The 21382-nt window shown below is 34.8% G+C and overlaps 1 protein-coding gene across 1 annotated transcript in view; it reads right to left on the reverse strand.

Moving 5' to 3' along the window:
• The window catches only part of LOC140746502 (fatty acid synthase-like), a 30239-nt gene that overhangs the window by 3850 nt on the left and 5007 nt on the right, over nt 1-21382 (reverse strand). Inside the window, exons 8-34 of the mRNA XM_073078657.1 lie at nt 20303-20506; nt 19672-19858; nt 18892-19054; nt 18580-18749; nt 18344-18495; nt 18085-18268; nt 17837-17985; nt 17275-17456; nt 16836-16955; nt 16468-16577; nt 16097-16287; nt 15028-15185; nt 14415-14675; nt 12200-12314; nt 11756-11902; nt 8805-8920; nt 8031-8181; nt 7139-7310; nt 6937-7049; nt 4634-4786; nt 3772-3941; nt 3080-3229; nt 2061-2267; nt 1869-1980; nt 1448-1604; nt 820-970; nt 467-611 (exon numbers count right to left, since the gene is read on the reverse strand). Coding sequence (XP_072934758.1) covers nt 467-611; nt 820-970; nt 1448-1604; nt 1869-1980; nt 2061-2267; nt 3080-3229; nt 3772-3941; nt 4634-4786; nt 6937-7049; nt 7139-7310; nt 8031-8181; nt 8805-8920; nt 11756-11902; nt 12200-12314; nt 14415-14675; nt 15028-15185; nt 16097-16287; nt 16468-16577; nt 16836-16955; nt 17275-17456; nt 17837-17985; nt 18085-18268; nt 18344-18495; nt 18580-18749; nt 18892-19054; nt 19672-19858; nt 20303-20506 — 4290 coding nt within the window. The remainder of the gene's footprint in view (nt 1-466; nt 612-819; nt 971-1447; nt 1605-1868; nt 1981-2060; nt 2268-3079; nt 3230-3771; nt 3942-4633; nt 4787-6936; nt 7050-7138; nt 7311-8030; nt 8182-8804; nt 8921-11755; nt 11903-12199; nt 12315-14414; nt 14676-15027; nt 15186-16096; nt 16288-16467; nt 16578-16835; nt 16956-17274; nt 17457-17836; nt 17986-18084; nt 18269-18343; nt 18496-18579; nt 18750-18891; nt 19055-19671; nt 19859-20302; nt 20507-21382) is intronic.

The following is a 21382-nucleotide window of genomic DNA, read 5'->3' on the forward strand; positions in this document are numbered from 1 at the left end:
AACAATGACCATGTCAAATTTTCGCCAGTTAATATGTACTTAACTTGCTATTTATTTATTTTCAATCGATTAAAAAGCGGTCATAACGTTTAAAACATTAATATATTACGAAAAAATCACATACTTGATTTAATGCAAATAAAATTGGGCGAGCATTTGAGATTGTGCGCAAGTGAGAATTAGATGATTTTGTGCATCTAATCAAGACGTCCAATAATAAAATAACAATTACATTATATTTTAAAAAGTTTAAGTAAAATAAGAAAGTTTCAAGTAATTAAATATTAATTTATGAAATGCCCAAAGTTTTCTGACGACACTGTTACCTAGTAACAATAATTCTCAATAGAGAGTAACTTCATTGGAGATTAACTTTACCTGTTAGTACCCGGTCAACTTTTATTTAACTTAAAAATGGATTTTATTAGACTATGCAAACGAAGCTTATAATATCTTATATATTTACCTCCACTTTACTGATAAGCGTACGTGGGAAGATCATGTCCAGGGTACCCACAAGTTCGTCTGGCTCCATGTAGGAGAAGAATGTGTCCAATGCTTTCGTCTCCTCGAACTTGAAATTTAATAAAATTTCTTCAACTTCTTGCAACCTGTGTGTGAAAATTATTTTTTAAATAAGTTGGATATATTTTAAGGAATACATGTAAAAAATCTTTAAAAATGTGGCAGGTTGGCACGAATCACAGGTCATAGGGAAAATTTTGAGGTCTTATAATCCCGTAATGTTGGATGATGTTTCCAACATTACGGGATTGGATTTACATTATTACAATTGGCATACTAAGTGTCTAGTCTTACTTTTTTATCGTCAGATTGCGCGTTTCCTGTTCGGAGAGCGACACGTTGTGTGAATCCTGCAAGTGAGTGACGACTGCGCGAGCTTCAGCCGCTGTAACTCCCAGCTCTGCGAGGCTCGTATTCGGCTTCACATCCTCAGGAATGCTGATATCTATACGTTTGTATTACATTTTTACAATCGCAATTATCAAATATTTATTTATCGTCATCATAATAATTATATTTATCACCTAAACATACAAAACTATATATAAAAACTATATACTATGCACAGAAATCTTACAGCTATGTCGGTTAGCAGTAGTAGTTTGTTTTAGGTACCAGCGTCACCCCTTTTCTTAGCGTGAAGGAGTTCTTGCGTTACGACAGACTTACATATAAGGTGACCATCTTAGTTATCTACTTTAGGTAGTACATCTGTGCTAGGTAGCGTTGGATGTCTATGGATGGCAGTGACCACTTACTAGAAAGTTTATTTCATAAATTCATACCTCATTTGTTAAAAAGTACCAAGCAATGAATAGGAAATACAGTAAAGGACTGTGTCACGGCTCCGTAAATCATATTTAACTTTTACCATATTGTTAACAAACAAGTGGTGTAGGTATTTATAAAAAGGCAATTTTACTGGACACTTCTGCAACTTCCGATAGGAGTGAACGCGGGGTCGCGGGTTGTTTGGTTGCGAGCACGACGGCCTCTCCCGACAGCATCGCTTCTTCTAAAGCGTTGACTGCTTCCCATCCCGTGAATCCTTGACCAAATACCGCATTTTTGGCAGATTCCTAAAATATATGTTATGGATATATAAAATATATGTTATGCACTTTTATGAATATATAGCAATATATATAGCATATATGTATACTATAACTTTGATTTGGACTAGTATATTTTATAATTAACCAGTATATTTTAGTTACTACGACTAGTAATAATATCTGTATCACACTATCATTTTTTTCTCAACATATTTAGCACACATACAAGGTCCGACTGACATTTAAAATTGAGTAGAATAAAATATATTTTAAAATATTTTTACGTACTTTACATAAATTAGAACATTTTAGTTTTAGGATTGTGGCTGGCAAGTAGTTTTGCTTCCTTGAAATGCAAGTGTTCTGCCCGACATCACCTTCGTTCAATACGGTAAAGTACCTGTGAATTAACATGGTTATTGTTGCCTTTAATTTAAAATGTACCTAAATATAACTAGAGATATATGTAACACTCATTACTTTAAATTAGGACACAATTTTCTCGATTCTACGTCGAAGTTGTGTATCGTTATCCTTAGGTCATCGCCGGATTGCTTACTTGATTCTTCTAATGTTACAATATGTATGCTTTCTACAGGAGCGGAATTTAATATATTACGCACATTCTTCTCTTTACTTAAATCTTCAGAAGATATATTTATTTCTATAGCTCCCTTCAGCCAAGACCTAAAATATAAATGAAAAAAGGTTATTTTTTCACTCCACTCATTTTCTTGTAAAATGGGTGCCATGAGTACACAAATGCAAGTGTACAAAATAATATTAAACATATGAATACACATATAAGTACATAGAATAGAAATCAAGGTATTAAGCCTGGTATCCTTGTGGTACTGCGGTTACATTACCGATGTTACGATAACTTTTTCCAAGTTCCACACGAGTTCTGACGGTAAAAATATATATTGTGAACAAGTCCATAACCGTGCCTTCCTGGTTTTTAGGTAGTTAATTGTATCAGGCGTTACTTTGCGGAAATCCATGCTATTAAGTTAAGATTAAAACTACTTTGCAACAATCCGCTACAAATATGTATGATGGTATATATTTTAAACCATGCAGTATGTACCACCCTCCCTCCCTCAAAGGATGCATGCAGATGCAAAAATTAAAAATATACACCACCATACATACCACCACCAACACGTGTTTCGCTCCAAAACGGAGCATCATCAGGGTAAGTTGACTCTACGACGGTTAATCGCTAAGTGACGCTGTCAACCTAATGCATGCCTTTTATAATGGTATCCAACCCTCCCCTCCACAATGAAATGTAAACAACTGATGACAGTTGTGTGATAATAAGGTTATAGATTAATTATTCGCATTAATCGCATGCATTCGCATCTGGTTTTTAGGGTTGTAGTCTGTGATTCAAGCCAGGTAGAGAGCTTGATGCGTTTAAATAATGCAAATACTTTCACGTATCTTTTCGTTGTGTAGTAGGTTACTATTTCTATAGGAAAAGGTCGTCATACCTTAATTTAGTTTCAGTATATTTCAGTGTGTTTCGAGAGTGAATATGTAGCTTTCTGGCCCCTGATTGCACCAATTTCTCAGCAAGTGCTAATCCCAATGCCTCACTGGCACACGATATAAACTGAAGTTTATCAGGAGAGCAAAATAGTCTGAAATAATTATAAAATCGCTTACAGTAATATTTATCAATAAATAAACAAATGAAGGCTTTAATACAAGTGTTTAAATAGAATTTGCTTTGCATCAGTATTTTTAGTTTTATTAAAATCACTTCACACTTTTTTCACCTCATTACGAATAACAACACAAAACCAAATGTTTCGTTACAGATTATGGTTTATTTTTAGTTCGACATATTGTCCTATTATTTGTTATCGTCTTAAAATAATATTACAACTTAATCTTAATTTATCGGAATCTTTAAACAAACTTTCAACCTATTTACCCCTCTTAGGGGTGGAATACGACAAAATACTTTCTTAGTGCGCGCCTAGGTCATAAAATGAACGTGTTGTCTAAATTTCATGGTAGAACCATGAATCCTCAGTGGCTTAGGCTCTGCGATCAACTGGCAAGTGAGTGAGTATCCTTTCGCTTTAATTTAAATAGAGAGAAGATAAATTTATAGTACCTTCATTTTGTATAGAAGAAAATAATATCGTGTAGTAGTATTTCATTTCTATACTAATACCTTGGTGTAGCGAGCGGCTCATCTTGCAGCCGGAGCAACAAGCAGCCGGAACGATACTTGTTGGCGAGCCAGCGGCCCACAGAGGACGCACTGTGCGCCGGGTACACGACGCGCGACAGCGGCCGCACCACGCCGCGTAATATGCCCTCGCTCACCTGCACCTGCAGGCGCTGCACGCGATACGGGAAAATTAATATATCTCCTGTGGTCCCGACACAAACCTCTTCGTTAGTGTGAATGTTAGGCTCCGGATAGCCGGGCTTTTATGTTACCCACAAAAAAAATGTTCAGCGTTAGCGCAAATAATCGTTTATTTGCTAAACAAATAAATAGGTTCAGGTAGAACAGTCCTGGGAATATAATTTAAATTATCAACGTAGGGGCAGAATTCACATCACTGTAGTGTATAAAAACACTAATGTCTTCTGATTTGAAGAGTAACGTGGAATTATCTAAATAAGATCTAACGGTAAATCTCCACCTCTCCTTCTCACACTAACATAAGCCCTAATGAAATATATGTATAAAATTGAATCTCCTTAAAATGTCACTAATTAAAAACTAACAGTTTTATGTGCTATTGTTTTGGCGTGCAATACTCCTGAATCAGTAATTCAAGGTCATGAAGTGCCGACGTCATGATTTGACGGATATGTATTTACTTTGTGTTATATTTGAAATCTGCGTAATCAGGATTGAAAACTTGTGGTTAAAATTTCACATATCTATATGAGCCTGCTTAGTAAGAGTAGGCCTTTCACCAATAGTTTAAGATTAGTCGGTTGGAAGAAACGATTAAAATGCGTAGTGCGAACTAAGCTCAAACGTTATACCGTAATTACCAACACTCATCAGTACTTACTTTCAGCAATTCCGTGTCCTCTTGTAATATCAGAGAGGAGTTAAGGAAGTAGGCGTTCCTCTCCTTACCAAGATAGTACAAGCCGAGATTGCATTCTTGTCCAGAGACTGTGATGATTGTGAGGCCAAAGTCAGCTGCACATTTAAGGGTGTCCTTTCGAATACAAATTAGTAACATGAAACACAAATAAGATCAATGTATTAGGCTTGACAGCAAATATAAGGATTTTTTTCATACAAAAGCTTTCATCTCAATTTACACTAACGTTTTCGAATCACGTTCTTGTAGTTTTGTAAAGGTTGACATAGAAGTCGGTTTTATTTTTTGTTAAAATATTTTTTTTCACCCTTTTTAGTGATGGTATGCTAACGTTTGTATTAATATTATGCAAAATTGTATAAAGGTGATCATGAATAAAGGTAAGGTCTGAATTCATACGGATTGGACCCACCCGCTCGCAGGGCGCTACCGCGCCCTTCTCGCTTGGTTTTACATTGTCGTATATGTTCCAACCTAACCTAACCAATTCAATACGAAACACTATAGGCGAAACACGATAGTATCTCATATAGGATACTACATTATTGGCTAGGTTAGGTAGGAACAGAAAAGTAAATAAATCAAACTAGGTGGCAAAACTCTGCGAGTGAGTCGGTCCAATTTACCTTAATTCAATAGTTAAGAAAAACTACAACGTATTCATTAATCATATTTTATATTTGTAAGAAGTAATTGTCAAGTTACGGTGGTTTAGGCCAGCAGTGTCCATGAGTCACTAGAATTGAAGACTTGAAGGTCCAAGTTATCAGGGTTAAGACCTTGAAGGTCAAAATTTTCATCCTATGTGTCTACTTAGTGACGTTAATACATATATGAAAGCACAAAATGGCTAACTCCTATGGTTTAGCTTGGAAGCACACCAGCATTATCAGAGTGAAAGAGTTGAAGGTCATTTTTTTACATTACATTACATTTATCTGCGTGATAGTTATATGTGTGAAAGCACTAAATGGCTTATTCATGTGGTTTAGGCTGGAGGTACCTCTGCATCATCAGATCTAAGTAGTTGAAGGTCAAATTTTTCATCATATACCTCTGTTTAGCTACTTCATTACAACAAATGTCTAATCTATATACTTTATATGGGAGGCACCTCTGCATCATCAGGATTGAGGAATTGAAGGTCATATCTTCCATCATATGTCTCTACTCAAAGACCTTATCATATATTCGTAAGCTCCAAATGCCTAAGTTGTATGGTTGAGGCAGGAGGCACTTCTGCATTATCAGAGTTGAAGAGTAGAAGGTCAAATTTTCCATCATATATCTCTACCTATCAACCTTATTGAATATTCATAAGCATCAAATGCCTAACTTGTATGGTTGAGGCAGGAGGCCCCTCTGCATTATCAGAGTTGAAGAGTAGAAGGTCAAATTTTCCATCATATATCTCAACTTATCGACTTTATTATATATCCATAAGTTCCAAATGCCTAACTTGTATGGTTGAGGCAGGAGGCACTTCTGCATTACCAGGGTTGAAGAGTTGAAGGTCAAATTTTCCATCATATCATGATAACCTAGACACTCAATGTTCATTTTAAGTTTCATGAGAATTGAGTGGGCAGAAGGTAAGTTGTCATAAAATATGTAAAAAGCAGGGGTAGTGATGATGAGTTCCACCCCATAACTTAAATTCTAATCAGCAGAGCGTACTAATGTTAAGGTAGGAAAGTACCGCAACGAAACACTCTTTCATATGAAAAAAATAAAATTGAAACTGGCGGAAATTTTCAAATTTCCTCGAAATGGGACCCCCTGTGAAACTAGCCGCATACAATGGTGTATGAATCATGTCGATCGGTCGCGGCATCGCGAAAAAATCGCCGAACAAACATAAAAAAAAAAAAAAAAAAAAAATATATACGGTCGAATTGAGTAACCTCCTCCTTTTTCGAAGTCGGTTAAAAAAACAATAATTGCACACCTGTACAATAGGTGCACCTGAGTACATGAGTATGGTGGGATTAGATTTTGGTATCTAATTAACTCTGTGGACATTGTTGAGATAAATCTGAAGAGTCATGATTACGACGGAATAGTTTTTTTATTATTATTATGAAGTTAAATTAAATCTTGTGACAAACATGATTTATATTACTGACATTGGATTAGTTAATGATTAAACATCAGCGTCAGTCGTTTTAAGTGTCATTTCCCTCAACTTTCAGCTTATGTCCCAGCATGTCTAAGAGATGTTCTTAAAAAAAAAACAAAAATCTAACGAATCTAAGAATTCTTACCGACATTAATCCACCTCTAATGCTCGATATGACAAAATGGCATCCCTTCCCTTCGGTCATTATGGAAATCATATCTGCGAACTCATAGTTGCTAGTGCCGCAAATATGATCATCTAAAATTAAGTAAATAGGTTTCCAATTAGGCACATGTTATATATAAAAAGATTATGGATGTGGAATCTCTACGATGATTTTCTTGTACCTTTTAACTGAGGAAATTGGGTGAGCAAATGTTGTTTCTCGCTAACGCTATTGACGGTAGTAAACACTTCGCAATTGTTCGCCACTGCGATGGCTATCACTGCCTGCCCGAAGGCGCCGACGCCATTTTCCACGAAGATGCGCATACCAGGGAATAATTGGAATCTCTCTACCTACGGACAATGAAAATTGTATAATTAGGTTTCCAAGTTCTTTTTGCAAAGTTTCATTGAAACTCGTGGTTTTTGCTTAAGGTTATGGTCCTCCACATAAGTTACATGCAGATTGTTAAACTTTATCATTACATCTTGTATCAAAACATAAACAAATCATACTTTCAAGTATTGCATACTCGTATTATCTCGTTTACTTATTTGTGGTAAATGGATCTATTATAAGTACTAAGTAGATAATATATGCAGATAAATAATCCATAAATAATCTGTGTGTACACGGTGGCGACGCCCTGCGGACTTCAGTGCGGTATAATCCGCGACAAACTTCTAGTTCGCTCTAAAGTTGTTGCGCGCAGTACCCTTTGTACAAGTTTTTACGTTTGCTCGAAATCGTTCAACGTTTACGAATTCGCTCCTACAGCGCTAATGTGGACCGTTCCGCAACTAAAATTCCGCAGTAAAAGTTAAAAAAAACGAACTATAACACTATCAAAATTAAATTAAAAATACTACAAATAAATGCATTATATTTATATTTATTTGTAAACTTAAATGTTAGAATTAACTATTTAGTTTTATAAAACTCATAATGCGAAATTTTAGTTCCGATAAGGTCCACGGGAGGGCTGTGTGAGCGAATTCGTAAACGTTGAACGTTTTACCAGCCACCGTAAATATGGAACCGGCCAGTATAAGCAGGGCAGGGCAAGTACTCACGAGGCAGTAGTACGCGAGGCAGTATGCGAGCGGCACGGTGGCGGCGTCCTCCAGACTCCAGTGCGCCGGCACCGGCCACAGCAGCTCCGGCCGCGCGCGCAGGCGGGCGCGCGCCGCACCGGCCGGCGACAAGCCCATCACGCGCTCACCACTGAAATAAAGGTGTTTGTTGTTTTTTTTAATATATGTTTTTTTTAATATATGAACAATATTTGGTTGTTTAAAATATTGTGTTACTAGACTTACTAGGCGATGTCTATGACCTAACCCTTTTAATTCGGAGACCAGCAGATGGTCAGTTATAGTTTGACGACAAGTTCAACCATTATTCTTGAAGTCAGAAGGACTAAATTATTGATTATTTTGGCACAGATTAAAGTAAAAGTTTAAGATAAGGATAAAGTACAGCGGTACTAGGTACCATATATTTTATCTAGTCCCTAAAGTCCAAGTATAACACGAAATAGCAATTTATACGAAATAGTAATCACGGATTACTTTATCCGTATTTCAATTCATGTACATTTATGATTTTTCATATTACTTATATTGAAAATAATTGAGAAATAATATCGTGGGCATTTCGTTATTTTGGCAGCTACCCACCTCGTCATCACCTAAGATGCGACCAACGAGCAGACTATAAACAAATTATAATAAAAACAAAAACCCGATTGTTTGAAAATATTTTACTGAAAAGGATATATGCAATCGGTTTTATTTTCGTCAGGTTGTTTAATTTGCATAGGTATGATGTCATCTATAACTCCTTACCTTTTTAACTTTCCACTGAACTCTAACCCAAACTTGTTTTCAATTTCCTCTTCGACATGTGGCATCATCCCTACACTTCTTTCGTAGTCTGCATAACTCAAACCAGTGTAATGAACCTTTTAAATAAAAAAGTGGAACTATTATTTTTCCATATACTTACAGATTTTTGTTGAGCGGCTTGGGAGACTATGCTAACCAAATTTAGATAATATGTTTAATACTGTAATAAAATGTTAAAATGAAAAAATAAATATTAAGTTGTCAGTAAAGTAGATAACTCTCAATTGACAGGTTTTTGGAATATATTTAATAAAAAAAATCAATAACAGATCGATTAAGCCCAGTTGCGTTATAATAATAATTTATAATTCCGAATAGATGAATAAAATATTTTTCAATTTCACAGCAAATATAGGCACGCAATAAACTTGTCACTTTATGATTAAAACGATAGCAATTTTATTTAATCTTAGGCAAGCGCCGGCCTAGCAGCTGGACTCTCTGGAGCCACATGTTTACTTCCTTACGTACAGGAATCCTTTTCCTTACCTTCAGACTGGACAGAACTGACGGAATAATCTATATACTGAATATAATCGTTTACATTTTTTTTACTTAAATTCAGTTAAACGATTGATTCTTCATCAACACATAGCACCAAAATATTTGAAATATTGACAGTTTTTATGGAGAATATTAACAAAGAAATGTAAATCATTAATTGAATAAAGTGTATAATAGGCTATTTGAGTGAATTTTTCTTTATACCATTCCTTGTAACATAATAAACACATCATATTAATATTTCCGGATATTTATGCAGTAGTTTATATATAAAAAATAATGTTGAAGTTTAAATTCTAAGACGCGCTATTAAAACGCTGTCATTGTAATGGCGGACGGCATATGATTCGAGTGACGTCACACGTGTGGAAAGTAGACAACAAGTGTACTACAGGCGGCTACGCTGCTTCAGAATATTATCTGTTCATGTGACTAAATTTATTGAAAGAAATGGTGTTTAAATGGTGTGTAGTACCGCAATGTTAAAATACATCACTGAAAACTCTACAGAAAGTATTTGTTTCCGTTCCAACAAATCCCAAAAAACGCAAAAAATGGTTACAGTTAGCTCACAGAGACCCAAAGATAAAATACTATTTCGCATTAAAAAATTTTATGTGTGAAGATTACTCTTTGATGTTAGTACCTATAACAAATAGCAAATACATATAGCAAATAGCGTAAACAAATAGCATTTCTTTCCCTTTTGTGTTTTATTTTTATGTATTTATTATTAGTGTGGTAAGTAGTTTTCTTATTTTTATTTTTTCTGTGTGTATACTAACATAGGTTAAACTTAAACTGTATACTAACAATAAATATGGACAAACCTAGTCTGAAATAAAGTTTTATTATTATTATTATGTTTTTGTATATATTTGTTTCCTCTGGATTTACCAGGATTTATGAAGTAACACGGGCTCAGCCAAGTGTTAATCCAGGTTAATAGTGTCGGGTGTGGTGTGTGTAATGTTATGTAAGGTGTCATTATCACTGTCTAATTGAAGAAATTTTCTGACTATTCGATATGTATTCAGTATTGCCGCTTTTTGTAACGCAAGATAAGTGAATTTTGGGAGATCTATTGCTTTAAGGCTGTGGAATAGTTGTTTTGGGATAACTCCGGTAGTCGAAACAACTATAGGGACTATAGTAACACTATTCATTTTCCATAATGTATTTATTTCAACCTGTAATTATTATTATAAAAGTAATTTTATAATTTCGAATTATTTGCTTACAACATTACCTAAAATAACATTTTTACTTAAACGGAAAAGTTATAAAGATTTCTAAATGACATATTATATGGTACTTCTTGTTTTAATATTTTTAAGCTCTGCAACATACGTAATGCGTTATTTTTAAAGAATCTTGCAACCATAAAAAGGTCTACCTATCTATATTTTTACTCAATTCTGATACTAAATGTATTAATTTATGCCACTGGAAGTAAAATTATCACGAAATAGCTTATGAATCAAACGATATAAAGATCAAATAATAAAAACATATAACGTAATATGAAAAAAATCAGTATTAACTCGCGTGTGACATCATTGCCGTCATTTCCTTCGTTCCTGTCGTACAGAAAAATTCAAAAATGATTGTATTTTTGTTGCGATAAATAAGCAATATTATGCATATGCAATATTAAGCATATTTTAGTATAAATTAAATATAAATACGTTTTATTTCGTTATTATCTAATAGGATGACCAGAATTTGTACCATTTTTTCGATAGTGTCAAATAGCCTATTGATACCATAATAATATACAAATCTACATATTAATACGTGACGTGGAAACTTTGGCCCCTTTTTCGAATATTTGCCAAAAATCCCGCAATACTCAACGGTTTTGGCAGCCTACCTACCTACGCCAAGATAGCTTGAATGATTTAAGCTCTGAGGAGATGGAGAGTATTCTATAGTCATATGACACAATATCTTTATAAATGAATATTTATGTAAATTTGATATATACGCTATGTAATTGTAATGTTTAATCTGTGTTTGCGAATACGAGAAACACCCATCCTCACAAAGTTTCGACTTTGTAATATTAGTAGGAAGTATAATTACATTGTAAGGTAATACACACTTTTTAAAATGGCATCTACAGATCGTGAGTGCTCAATAGCATATGATGTGATATGTATACCAGCCCTTATGAACTCAATAGCATATGATGTGATATGTATACCAGTCTTTATTTCATCCGTAATATTTATGTATGCGTAATCCTCTGCATAGTAATATACAGTACATATTTTGACTGAATCTTCCGAACAAACGAATCCAATCCCTTTTACTCCGACATCAGAGTGATAATTACATGTTTTAAAGCTCACCAAAATAATAACAAGCAAATTCGTAGTACATACTGTAACATCGAGCCCCTCCCCAGCAGAAGGGAGAGCCTCGACCCAGTGCAGTGTGTCTAACCGCCCCACAGTGCCGCACTGCAGCTGCATGTTGCTCTTTGACGTGATGCGCTTTTGCAGGGGAACATATTCCTCGTCACCAGCACCCTGATAAATTGACATATCGGATGCAATGAAAAATATCATCACTGTGCTTGGGATTAGATAGATATGGATTCCATAGGCAAAGAATAGTGATAGAACACAAAAGCTGAGGACAGATATTTAAAATTATAAGGATATCTACCGTACGGCTGCGATCATGGTAATATAATGACTTTGATTTCGCTTTGAGTGCACGACACTTGATAAGTAGATTTGAATTGATCTGAGCTAAACGTCAGCCGTGCATAATATGGATTGTGATTTAAATTGTGACATATTTAAGAGTATTGAGAAACTTACCTTAGGTGATGTTTGTATACGTGCGGGCAATTTCAATGCCTCAAATGAAATAGGATCTCTATTTAGAGGTGTTAAATCGCGATACTTAATGTTTTCCATTACAACACCACCACATCTGCAATTAAGAACAGTCATGAAATATTTTTAACCGACTTCCAAAAAGGAGGAGGTTACTCAATTCGACCGTATATATATTTTTTTTTTATGTTTGTTCGGCGATTTTTTCACGATGCCGCGACCGATCGACATGATTCATACACCATTGTATGCGGCTAGTTTCACAGGGGGTCCCATTTCGAGGAAATTTGAAAATTTTCGCCAGTTTTCCCGGGAAATTGGAAAAACCCGATTTCTTTCTTTTCTTTCCCGATATAAACTTCAATAACTCGAGTATTTCTTAACCAATTTCAATTTTCTTTTTTTCATATGAAAGGGTGTTTTGTTGCGGTACTTTCCTACTATAACATAAGTATGCTCTGATGACTAGAATTTAAGTAATGGGGTGGAACTCATCATCACTACCCCTGCTTTTTACATATTTTATGACAACTTTCCTTCTGCCCACTCAATTCTCATGAAACTTTAAATGAACATTGAGTATCTAGATTAACATGATATGATGGAAAATTCGACCTTCAACTCTTCAACCCTGGTAATGCAGAAGTGCCTCCTGCCTCAACCATACAAGTAAGGCATTTGGAACTTATGGATATTTAACAAGGTTGATAGGTAGAGATATATGATGGAAAATTTGGCCTTCAACTCTTCAACTCTGATAATGCAGAGGTGCCTCCTGCCTAAACCATACAAGTTAGGCATTTGGAGCTTACGAATATATGATAAGGTCTTTGAGTAGAGACATATGATGGAAGAATTGAACTTCAATTCTTCAATCCTTATGATGCAGAGGTGCCTCCAATGTAAAGTATATAGATTAGACATTTGTTGTAATGAAGTTGGTAGACAGAGATATATGATGAAAATTTTGACCTTCAACTCCTTAGATCTGATGATGCAGAGGTACCTCCAGCCTAAACCACATGAATAAGCCATTTAGTGCTTTCACACATATTTTACAGGTCCTAAGCAGGTACATGTAATGAAAAACATGACCTTCAACTCTTTCACTCTGATAATGCTGGTGTGCTTCCAAGTTAAACCACAGGAGTTAGCCATTTTGTGCTTTCCTATATGTATTAACGTCACTAAGCAGACACATATGATGAAAATTCAAGGTCTTAACCCTGATAACTTTGACCGTAAAGTCTTCAATCCTAGTGATGCAGGGACACTGCTGGCCTAAACAACAGTAACTTGACAATCACTTCTTACAAATATAAAATATGATTAATGAATACGCTGTAGTTTTCCTTAACTATTGAATTAAGGTAAATTGGACCGACTCACTCGCAGAGTTTTACCACCTAGTTTGATTTATTTACTTTTCTGTTCCAACCTAACCTAGCAAACAATATAGAATTGCATGTAGCCTCGCCTATAGTGTTTCGTATTGAATTGGTTAGGTTAGGTTGAAACATATAAGGCAATATAAAACAAAGCGAGCAGAGCGCGGAAGCGCCCTTAGAGCGGGTGGGTCCAATTCGTATGAATTCAGACCTAACCTTTAGTCATGATCACCTTTATACAATTTTACATAATATTAATAAAAACATTAACATATCATCACTAAAAAGGGTGAAAAAAAAAATTTTAACAAAAAAATAAAACCGACTTCTATGTCACTACAAAGTAAAAAATAATTGAAATAAGTGTTGGTTTAATACATATTTCTGAAGTCGGCGCTCATATTAGACACGCTGTTTACGCCATTATCAAACGAAATATATTGAGCGCCAACTTCAGAAATATGTATTAAACCAACACTTATTTCAATTATTTTTTACTTTGTAGTGACATAGAAGTCGGTTTTATTTTTTTGTTAAAATTTTTTTTGACTATTTTGATGGGAATAAAATAATTTTGACTCTTTTGTTTTCTTGTGCGTTTAAGAAAATAAATTAGGCTTGGCTTAATCGGCGAAGGAAAATATGATGAAGAAACCTATACGCCTGAGAGTTCTTAAAGAGTTATTAAAAGTATGCGAAGTCTTCTAAAACAGAACTTATATTTTCGACAAAGCAAGTTTTTTCTACTTAAAAAGAGAAATTCGCAAGTAAATTATCCTTACGAGAGTATCACGTATTATAGAAAATACCTGATGTAATCATATTCTTCGAACACACTTGCGACCATAACATCATCATTGTCCATCTTAATCTCAATTTTATTACGTATGTGTTCTAAAGTGTCAATGTGTATACTTCTGATAAAGTCCGGTTGAGAGACAGTGTTATGTGTTCGTCTGAGAGCACCAAACTGCAGTATACCGTCTAGGAAGGTGACCCAGTTCCTCCGCCACAGCACGCGAGCTGCCGACATACAGCTCGTGGCACTGTGGATACTACGGAATTCACCGCTGAAAATAACAATAATAGTGTTAACAGTCTGACAATATTAACAATGCAAATTGCTAGTTTGACTTCCTATTTTTTTTCTTTGTACTATATTTTTTTGATTTACAAACATGTTATTGAGTATTTGTCTATCCGAGTTTGCCTAGATTTTCACTAACTTTGGATATATTATGTCTAACTCCAGAATGAGTTTCTATACGGGTCGAGTGTACTACTTCTATAAGACACTTATTTAAGGTTTACAATTGTTGTCGTGTTAATTTGGAACGATGTTAACAAATTCCTCGCAGACATTCGTATCTGATCTGTATCAGTATCTGTCTTAATGTTTAGCTATGACGCTTATATACATACCCATAACAATAATCACGGGTTAACGCCATTTCATACATATCTTCAGAAGTAAGGGTAAAGTCTACGTTATCATTGAATTTTCGCGTGAAAGCTAAGGATTCCTCGTATTTACCATACACTATAAAACCTGTAGCCACTGTTGTCACGTCATCCGTAACCTTAAACAACGAAACAAATAAGTTAAGAGTTAAGAGACACAAAGTAAAAGTAACTAATCTCACAAATATCAATATAAGCTTCTTCAGAATGCCACTTTAAAAGAGAAGAAAAATGTTTATCTAGGAGTACTTTATTAAGGTCTATATCTTAGAAGATTGTTTTTAATCTATATATATATATATATATATATATATCTATATATATATATATATATATATATATATATATATATATATATATATATATATATATACATATTTGTAAGCCACTCAGTGGTAGAATAGCGTTCGTACAAAATTGTCTTGACATCCAACAGCTACATACATATATGTGACCTTTTTCACAAATAAATAAATTGATTGATTAATTGATATTATGGTAGAAGATCCCGATATAAGACAACCTTCACCGAGCTGCTTAATCAAATTAAATATGTCAAAAAGTATATTGCAAATGTTTTGACTAAAAAAAGGGTGTCAAAACCCAAGGGTTGTGACAGGAAAAGAATAGTGAACTTAATTGTCCAAAAATCAGACCAGTGAAATTTTAAAGAAAAAAAAAATGAATTGTAAAAAAATCATATTCTGAATTAAAATTTTTTAGACAAACCATTTGCAATATACTTTTTGACATATTTAATTTCATATAAAAAAGGTATCATCCATTAGGCAGCTCGGTGAAGGTCGTCTTATATCGGGATCTTTGACCATTAGCGCATTCATAGAATAATATAAAATCAACTTTAAGATTTTATTTGCTAAACTAGTTATAGACACCTAGTTTAATTTAGTAAAGATCTGGGATCATCAGAGTTCAGATTACTTAGGTAGGCTCATTCGAAATTCCCATTAGTAGTCACGGCCATTGATCACCACGGCATAAAAATAGCAAATACAGACAATGTGCATACCTCAAACATTCCGGAGATTCTATGCAGAGCGACGCGCAATCGCAGCTGCCTCCGATCGTGCAAGGTGGGCTGCGAGTAGAACCGCACGTCGCGGAACTGAACGGACAATTGCTTTTTCGGTTTCTCCAGACTCATGCAGAGCGTATCCCACACGTCCACCAGTACAGCCGCGAAGGGATATAATTTTTTCTCTGTGAAATATGGTCCATAAATTATTTTGACAATGAAATACAGCTTTTGAACAGCAATAGTGCTTGACAATTTCATATTCTGGAAGTGTTCGGGATTATCATAACAGAATAACATCATAGAAAGTTGAAGATTATAGACCTAAATTCTACGAGTGAATGTTATTTTTCTGGTCTAATTACCTCTTATGACATGTTCTTGAAGATAACTGTACTCATCATCATGGATGGAAATTATGAACTTACAGGTGGCGGCTAATTTAGTGTCGGCTGCAAGATAAGTCGGCCACGGCCTGTAAATAATTTTAATGTATATAAGTAATCTTATTAAATTGAAAAAATACTTAACTTATTTTATTGTGTAGAACACATTGTATACAAGATATTTCGGACCACTACAATACCATAATTATAAGCGATATTACACGTGAACGACAGCTAGTACGAAACCCCGGGTAATGCTGACGAGCGTCGCAGAAGACCCTGATGGGCACCATCTGCCATTAGTAAACTTGGCGACAGTTTTCATCTCTGGTTATAATTATACTTACCATGTTTCTCCATGAGCCCATTCCACTAAATGGGTGAGCATTGGTGTGCCGGTCGATACAGGAAAATCAATCTTCGGGTACAGCGCTGACACTTTTGGTGCAAAGCCCTGCATATATATTCTGAAAAAATATATGTTCATTCAGAGTAAGAGTAATAAGTTTATCACGGAAAAATCCCATTTAAATTCGTTCCATTCTCGACATAAGCATTTAAATCTTCGACTAGCTTTGAGGATCCATTTTAATAGATCCCTATTATGAAAGAGGCTTCGTATTTCAGGCAGATCAGGCACTAACTAATACAGGAATGAAGATATCATGGTAAACTTTCTTTCTTAATTTTTAAGGTTCTGTGCCCAAAGGGTAACTCTTCAAATATGTGAACATATGTAAAAAACACAAAAACGCCTCCTTTTTGAAATCAGTTAAAAATACGTACTTTCCGATGGCTTCGAGCAGGAACTGCAAGTTATTGTTCCCCCGCAGCGTGAGCGGGATGTTGGTGCAGGCGGCGGGCAGCGCGCGCTTGAGGATGGCCTGCAGCAGCCCGTGCGGCGCCACCTCCACCAGCACCGCGTTGGCGGGCACCAGCACTGAAGACTCCTCGAACAACACTGGACTCTACGCAAACAGAAACACTAAATTGAATAAATATCTTTGATAACCTCTTTCCTTTGGAAATTTTATTAAAAATTTAAACATAAGAAAAATAAGAAACATTCTCAAAAAAAAAATCCATAACAAAGCGCATAGAAATAACGTTTTTCAAAAACCACAATATTCGTTTTTAAAAAACGTAAAGCAAATCATGACATTTCCGTCCAACCCAACTGTATATTCAAAATTTCAAATCAATCGGTTGGAGTTAACTGGTCTCATTTAATATCGGTTACAAGATTTGTCCCTTTCACACATGAATTATCAAAAAGTTGTAAAAGCTTGTAATAAAACTAAAAATCTGATTACACTAATATATAAGTATTATATAAAAATAATGTTACCAAAAGATTGTTCGTGTGGTATTCCGCAGAGGAATACTGCGCTTCAATGTTACTCCATTTTTCTTGTGGAACAGACGTGGAGATCCAGCGTGGGCTTCGGAGTTTTGGAGACTTGATGACCTCTTTTAAATGCTTCAACAAACTAGGGCCTGAAAAGTATTAATTTTATATTGTAATATGTTATAATATTCTAATACTGTATTCTGATAAGTGCACAAGTAAATGGTTTTCTTGTTATTAATATGTACCTGCTTCAGCAATATACCGTGAATGATAGGCAATGTTAGACGAAGGTACTTCTCTAACGAAAACGCCTTCAGAACCAAGCTTGTTTGCAAACGCCTTGATTGAATCAGCAGGACCCGATATAGTGCACGACTCCGCCGAATTGTGACAAGCCACTTCTATATCTGGGGGACAGAGGTTTATAATCTTTCAAACAGATTATTGAACAGTTAATATTATATACCTAATTGAAATGCTTTATTATTATTTTTATATAATTACTTGTTGATATCCAGCACCGACAGCTGCCATAGCTCCACGAATAAAAGGCGTTTGTAAGGAGACAAGTCCACGATAATATGCTGACAGTATCATCTCTTCTGCCGTCATACATCCATCGGCGTAAGAGCAGCCCAGTTCTCCGACACTATGACCTGCATTAATATAACTCTTTAAATGTGAATAATGAAAGGTGTTTTTGGGTACCGATCAACAAGCAATATGTAATAATACAATACCAATAATATTATCGGGAGACAATCCTAATTCGTGAAGAACGTCTGTGAGACCAATCTGGATAGCCGCTATGCCCACGAATGAATGGAGAATGTTGGCGAATGTCGATTTATCTTGTGACGTAATTATGCCGATAATATCTAAACCTTTAGGTTCCAAAACTTGTCTGCATCTGGAATCATGATTCAGATAATTAGTAATTAGCACAAAAACAAAATAAAAACACGACTGCTATGTAATTTGGGCTGCAGGGCGTGCCCAAGAATATTAGTAATTAAACTAAAACAAGATTGATATCGACCATAGCGACATACTTGTCAATTGCGGCGGCGAATGTGGGTAGGCGTAAGAGATGCGTGCCCATGCCGGCCCACTGCGAGCCCATCCCGCTGTACACGAACCAGAGAGGTCGCCTCACGTCGTCGAAGTAGTCCACCTGCTCGCTCAGGCACACCGTCTTATTGTCACTGTCAGTAGCTGTATAGTGAAAATTTGTGTCTATTATTTATTTCTTATTTTAGGCTTACTTAATAAAAAGCGTTTGACAAAGGCCGTAAGCATGTAATGAATCTATGCTCTTATTAATAATTAATCAATCTATCCTACTGTCTTCGATTCTACACTTTCAGGCACAAATTTCAAATTTCGATCTTTGGTCTGCTAAAAGTTCACACATTGATTCATTATTAATAAAGTTCGTAAGTAATTAAAGTCAAAAGGTAATCGGAGTTGAAATATGTAATTCTCTGAAGTATTGTTGTTCTCAACCATAGAAAATAAAGCAATATGTAACAATTAAACTTCTCGATCGTCTTTGGAAATTATCCCTCAAATTGGTTAGAATCGGAGTGAATTAATCAAGTAATAATTTACGACGGTGTTTGGATGGATGATCTGGATGATGGAGGTAAGTGCTGAATAATTTAAATCACTTGGTTTTACGTCCGATTAAGTATTTTTTGCGGTAGAAGAACTGCATATAAATATTTAATATTTTTGGAAATGGAATAAGCTTCTGACATACAACAGCTGGAATTCAACACAATATTAGGCATGACTGAGTCTACTTTTGTAAGTCTCAGTATCTGACTTACTAAGTATAGTAAACCCTCTTCCCATGTGACTGGCAATGTTCGTTGCATGAATATTATGAAGCAACGCCAACTGTTCGGGATCTAGTGGATTCGACTTCAGTTCGTCTATAATTATCTTCACTGCTGATTCTTGTCTTCCAGAAAGAGTAATTAAATAAGGGATATCCGTTCGATAAATATCTCGATTCTAAAAGCAAAATAAACTTAACTAAAATGTTTTTTTTTTCAACTAATAACTTCAAAACCAAGGACTATTATATATACAAAAATCTGTTGTGCTATTTGTGGTTCCATTTTTAATGCTCTGCCCACTGATATCAAAGATTTGCCTTTCCATTTATTCAAGCTTAAACTTAAATCATGGCTATTGGATAAAGTGTTCTATTCCATTACTGAATATTTAAATTGGCCTCAAAATATTAAATGACAAACAAATTAACATTATATGTAATAAAATGTTATGGGATATAATAATAATAATATTAAAATTCTACTTATCTAATTGATTATACTAAGATTGTGTTGACTTAAATTATCTTTTAATTCAAATCTATTCTGTAATCTTTTGTATAAATATTTTTTTGAATATTTGTATGTCATAATAATATGACTAGATATAACATATACTAACTTTTGGTTTGTAGCAATTTTTCAAAAGAACGTGAGCATTAACTCCTGTTATTGATATCCCGTTAACAGCAGCGTACTCTTCGTGGAAAGGCTGATGCTCCTTCAACAGTTGGATCCGTTGCTCGGTTAGACAAGCAATATCTTTACGCTCGTTGTCCAAGTGAAGATTAGCAGCAAGGTTACCTGAATTAAAACCAAGAAGGACCTGCAACAATGCCCATTATTGTGTGACTAAAGTGCAATGATGTTTATAATATTTGAGTCATTATTATATTAATATAATTTATCGCTTTCGTTTTTTAAGACTTTATACACCTTCGTGACCCTTTTTTTTAACAACCATCTGATGCATTTAATAGTGAACATGAATAGAATGATAGGTAAAATACTTGATAGGTAGGATGTTTCTGGGGCAAAATCATAACATTTTTATATTTTTGCGACAAAACCGGAAAACTATTAATTGGAAGTGTAAAATGCATCTCCGTTGTCACGATTATAATATTTTTAGGGATATGGATTTTATTCTTAAATTAAACGTTCTCTGAAAAAACGCGTCTATAATAAATTTTGCCAAATTATTATTTTGTCAACTCCGCCACAAGGTATACGAGTATATGATCCTAGATGTGCTAATGTGTTTAGTCTTCGTCCGTTAGGAGTAACGAAAGACTTCAACGATAGGCAATATACTAAAATTATTAGCGAGATCATCTATTCTATGTTTAACCGGAAAGACCATTTATCAGTTTCGTGATATTTCTGTACTATTTTCAATTTTATACGTAGTAAGTTTGCGATGTGAACTCACATCGCTAGTTATGTCTACTTTTTAGTTGGCGAGTTGTTTGACATAAAAAATCGAAGGCGAAGATGTAGGCGAATGATGTCATGACAGTATCTGTCATAATAAGAATACATTTTTCAAAATGAAAAAGGTCAAACTCAAGTTTCTTTTCGCTCCTAGATCGCTCATAAAGGCGCTTAAGTCACCGATGTGAACGTGTGAAAATATAATAAAACAATTTTGGTTTTAAAATAAATTAAGTACACATTTAGGATCACAAAATTACACCGACAA

Source organism: Epargyreus clarus, unplaced genomic scaffold (genome assembly GCF_041222505.1).
Source record: "Epargyreus clarus isolate Ecla_fem2 unplaced genomic scaffold, WU_Ecla_fem_2.2 ptg000012l, whole genome shotgun sequence".
NCBI lineage: Eukaryota > Metazoa > Arthropoda > Insecta > Lepidoptera > Hesperiidae > Epargyreus > Epargyreus clarus.